Source organism: Neodiprion fabricii, chromosome 2 (genome assembly GCF_021155785.1).
Source record: "Neodiprion fabricii isolate iyNeoFabr1 chromosome 2, iyNeoFabr1.1, whole genome shotgun sequence".
Taxonomy (NCBI): domain Eukaryota; kingdom Metazoa; phylum Arthropoda; class Insecta; order Hymenoptera; family Diprionidae; genus Neodiprion; species Neodiprion fabricii.
The window spans coordinates 34,091,406-34,094,083 of record NC_060240.1 but is presented as its reverse complement, the minus strand read 5'-3'; the positions used below and the strand labels follow the sequence as shown (position 1 = coordinate 34,094,083).

Sequence of the window (2,678 nt, the reverse complement as noted above, 5' to 3'; positions counted from 1 at the left end):
TCATACAGTTTTATAACTCCGAGCTTCGTTCTACATCTTCGATTTCAGGTACACGTAGGGAAGTTAATGATTTTTACCGCGATCATTGCGCATCGACGTTGCTGCGACGGCGGGCATGAAAATATCGGCAAGTGTTTCTCGTTATTACATTTTGAATTGTTAATCACAATGGGGAATAAATTGACCAAGAAATATTGTTCTTGCTTAAATTTCTCGTCATTTCCCGTAGGAGATGTCGGGAAAATATGTGAAAAGTCTTTCAGGAATATAAGAAGAAAATTAATGAGATAAAGTTACCTTATTGAATTTCAGTTATCGAAGATAGGAATTTTCATAATTTCTCGTCATCGTTCATTATCAATATTATTGTAATTCGACAGACACGCATGGTCTCACTGTTTCATGCTGCACGAGCATAATGCTAATCAGAAATAATTTGACACGTTCTCTGGAGTGATTTAGATTTACTGTGAAACGAACCAGTGAGTTGAATGAACTAAAGAAAATAACGCCGGCAAAGATGATTCTTCTCCTCATGCTTACGACCAGAGCAAATTAGTGTACACGACAATTAGCCTGCATGGGCGCTACGTTTACGACTTAATAAACGTGAATACGGATACACCGCATGGTGGGCATTTTATTTCGTGGATCTACATTGATCTTCTACGTATGTAGGTACCTATATTATATCATGTATGACCGTGAATTCGACGTCTTGAATATGAGTATGGACTTCTTATTTTGCGATCACCCGACGACGATCGCCATCGTGTTCAGAGGGGAAATCACTAAATTTTGTTTAGTTCGCGAGCTGCAGCGAGTGATTTAATTAAAAATCTGTCGAATGGTTCCATGTTATTCGATGCATGCTTGCAGTTTTAGTTTTATTAAAACCTACGCCTGTACACGTATATACCGAAGCACATTGATATAATGAGACTATTCACAATGTTATCGAACTCAATTCAATGTTCATAATAAGTGTAGCGAAAATTATCATCAATTAGTATTTTCATCTGTTGTTGTATCCCGGCTCTACATAATGTTTCAATGTTTTACCATTTGTTCCAAATTTCTATCTGTAATACAATTTAAATCGAATTTTAAGCTTCTGTCCTTTCTAGTTCAATAGTGTGCTATTGGAAATTAAAAGAGTGACGTCATAACGGCAAGATGTCGTAAGGTTTGAGATATTTTCGGCGTTCGTATAATTACCCTAGATTTTTCTTTCCAATTTATTCTGAGGAAAAATTAAAGATCACTTCGTGATCGCGAGTTCTGTGTGCAGTCAAGCACTTGATAAAGTAGGAACCTGATAACAGTGTTTAACTAACTTATCGACCTAGAACAGTGGACGTTGCACCTTTTACTGATATCAACCAGCGGTAAGACAGAAGAATTCTGTATAAGCTGCACAAAAGATAACTTGCTGGACTTTTCAAAGAAATGTGAAACAAAACTTGAGGTGTAAGAAGAAATGGAGCATGAGATTATATTGTAGAGAGATTTTTAAATACAGAACATTTCTAAGGGAATGGTATTTTGTTTTCTTATTCGAGGGAGTTCAACATGAGAAGCTGTTTAAGAACTTTGGTTTGGCTAGTTTCTCGGATTTCACCAGCAAGAAACATTTCGTCCACTACAGTGTACACCTGAAATTACAATGGTATTATTAGGAGATTGACTATTATAGCAACAGACTAAATATTCTACATGAGATGCGTGGTAAAATTTTTCAGCAGGATAAAGTACCTTATAGAAGTTGAACACCAAGTCTAGTTCGCAAACGTTGTGGAAATACTCGTTCAAGACTTCCACAAAATTATGAATCGCTTCCAAGTAGCAAAGATTGTTGTCGTTCACATCCACGCAAATACAGAAGTACAAGCCAGCGTATCGTCTGTAGACTATCTTGAAGTTTCGGAACTGAAACCAAGATACATACGCGTCAAGCCAACCATAGGAAAAGCAATTTTTAAAAAACAGTTTCTTCAGTGTGTCAGAATTTGAACCAGAATTGGGAATCTTTTCATTATCAGTAGATGTACTTTCAGCCTTCTTTGTGACTGTTGTACGAATCAAGCGTCGAACTATTTAACGAAACAAAATAAGCTCCTTTGCACTGAACTAAGAAATGATAGACATATCATATCCAATGAAATTGTAGAACCTCAACGAAGTTGGTGTGTTTAGCATCTCTAACAGTGACGACGGCGTGAACTTCCTCGATGAGCTTTTGTTTTTCATCATCATCAAAATTCATGTACCATTTGGCAAGACGAGTTTTGCCCGCTCTGTTCTGGATTAGGATGAATCGAATCTGGGAAAAATGTATAATCAGAAACGATCAAGGTAGCGTTGTGCGGACCTGACAAAATTTTATAAACAAGCAATAATATTGATTTCAATGAGATAACATAATTCTGGATACTGAGTTGAACCTTTAATCAAGGTGCACGGAATCAAATAAACATAAATTCTCTCGCTGAATTGTATTAAATTTTGATCGTATTCTCATGCAGTACTTGCCATTATCTCTGAGGGTGACAGATGACAGGTGACACTTTCGATCAAGTGTCTTTTTAGGTTCGTGTGATAAGTCCGCCCTCCTGCTTTATCAGTATTCTATCTGTGCGCGTGTAAAATGCAATGAGTTCAGACAACTTCAAGTCAAA

The 2,678-nt window shown here is 36.8% G+C and overlaps 1 protein-coding gene across 1 annotated transcript; it reads right to left on the bottom strand.

Moving 5' to 3' along the window:
• Window positions 1-1,471: 1,471 nt before the first annotated feature.
• LOC124175854 (AP-2 complex subunit sigma) lies at window positions 1,472-2,678 on the bottom strand. Its single transcript, XM_046556444.1, has 4 exons — window positions 2,533-2,678; window positions 2,174-2,323; window positions 1,756-1,929; window positions 1,472-1,655 (listed from the first exon to the last, which is right to left on the bottom strand). The coding sequence occupies exons 1-4, from the start codon at window positions 2,533-2,535 to the stop codon at window positions 1,554-1,556; spliced, it is 429 nt and encodes a 142-aa protein (XP_046412400.1). The 5' UTR covers window positions 2,536-2,678; the 3' UTR covers window positions 1,472-1,553.

Coding starts and splice junctions, on each gene's coding strand:
- LOC124175854 (XM_046556444.1), bottom strand. Junction 1,930..2,173: donor AACACACCAACTTCGTTGAG/GTTCTACAATTT, acceptor TCTTGGTTTCAG/TTCCGAAACTTCAAGATAGT. Junction 1,656..1,755: donor TGGTGTTCAACTTCTATAAG/GTACTTTATCCT, acceptor TTGTAATTTCAG/GTGTACACTGTAGTGGACGA.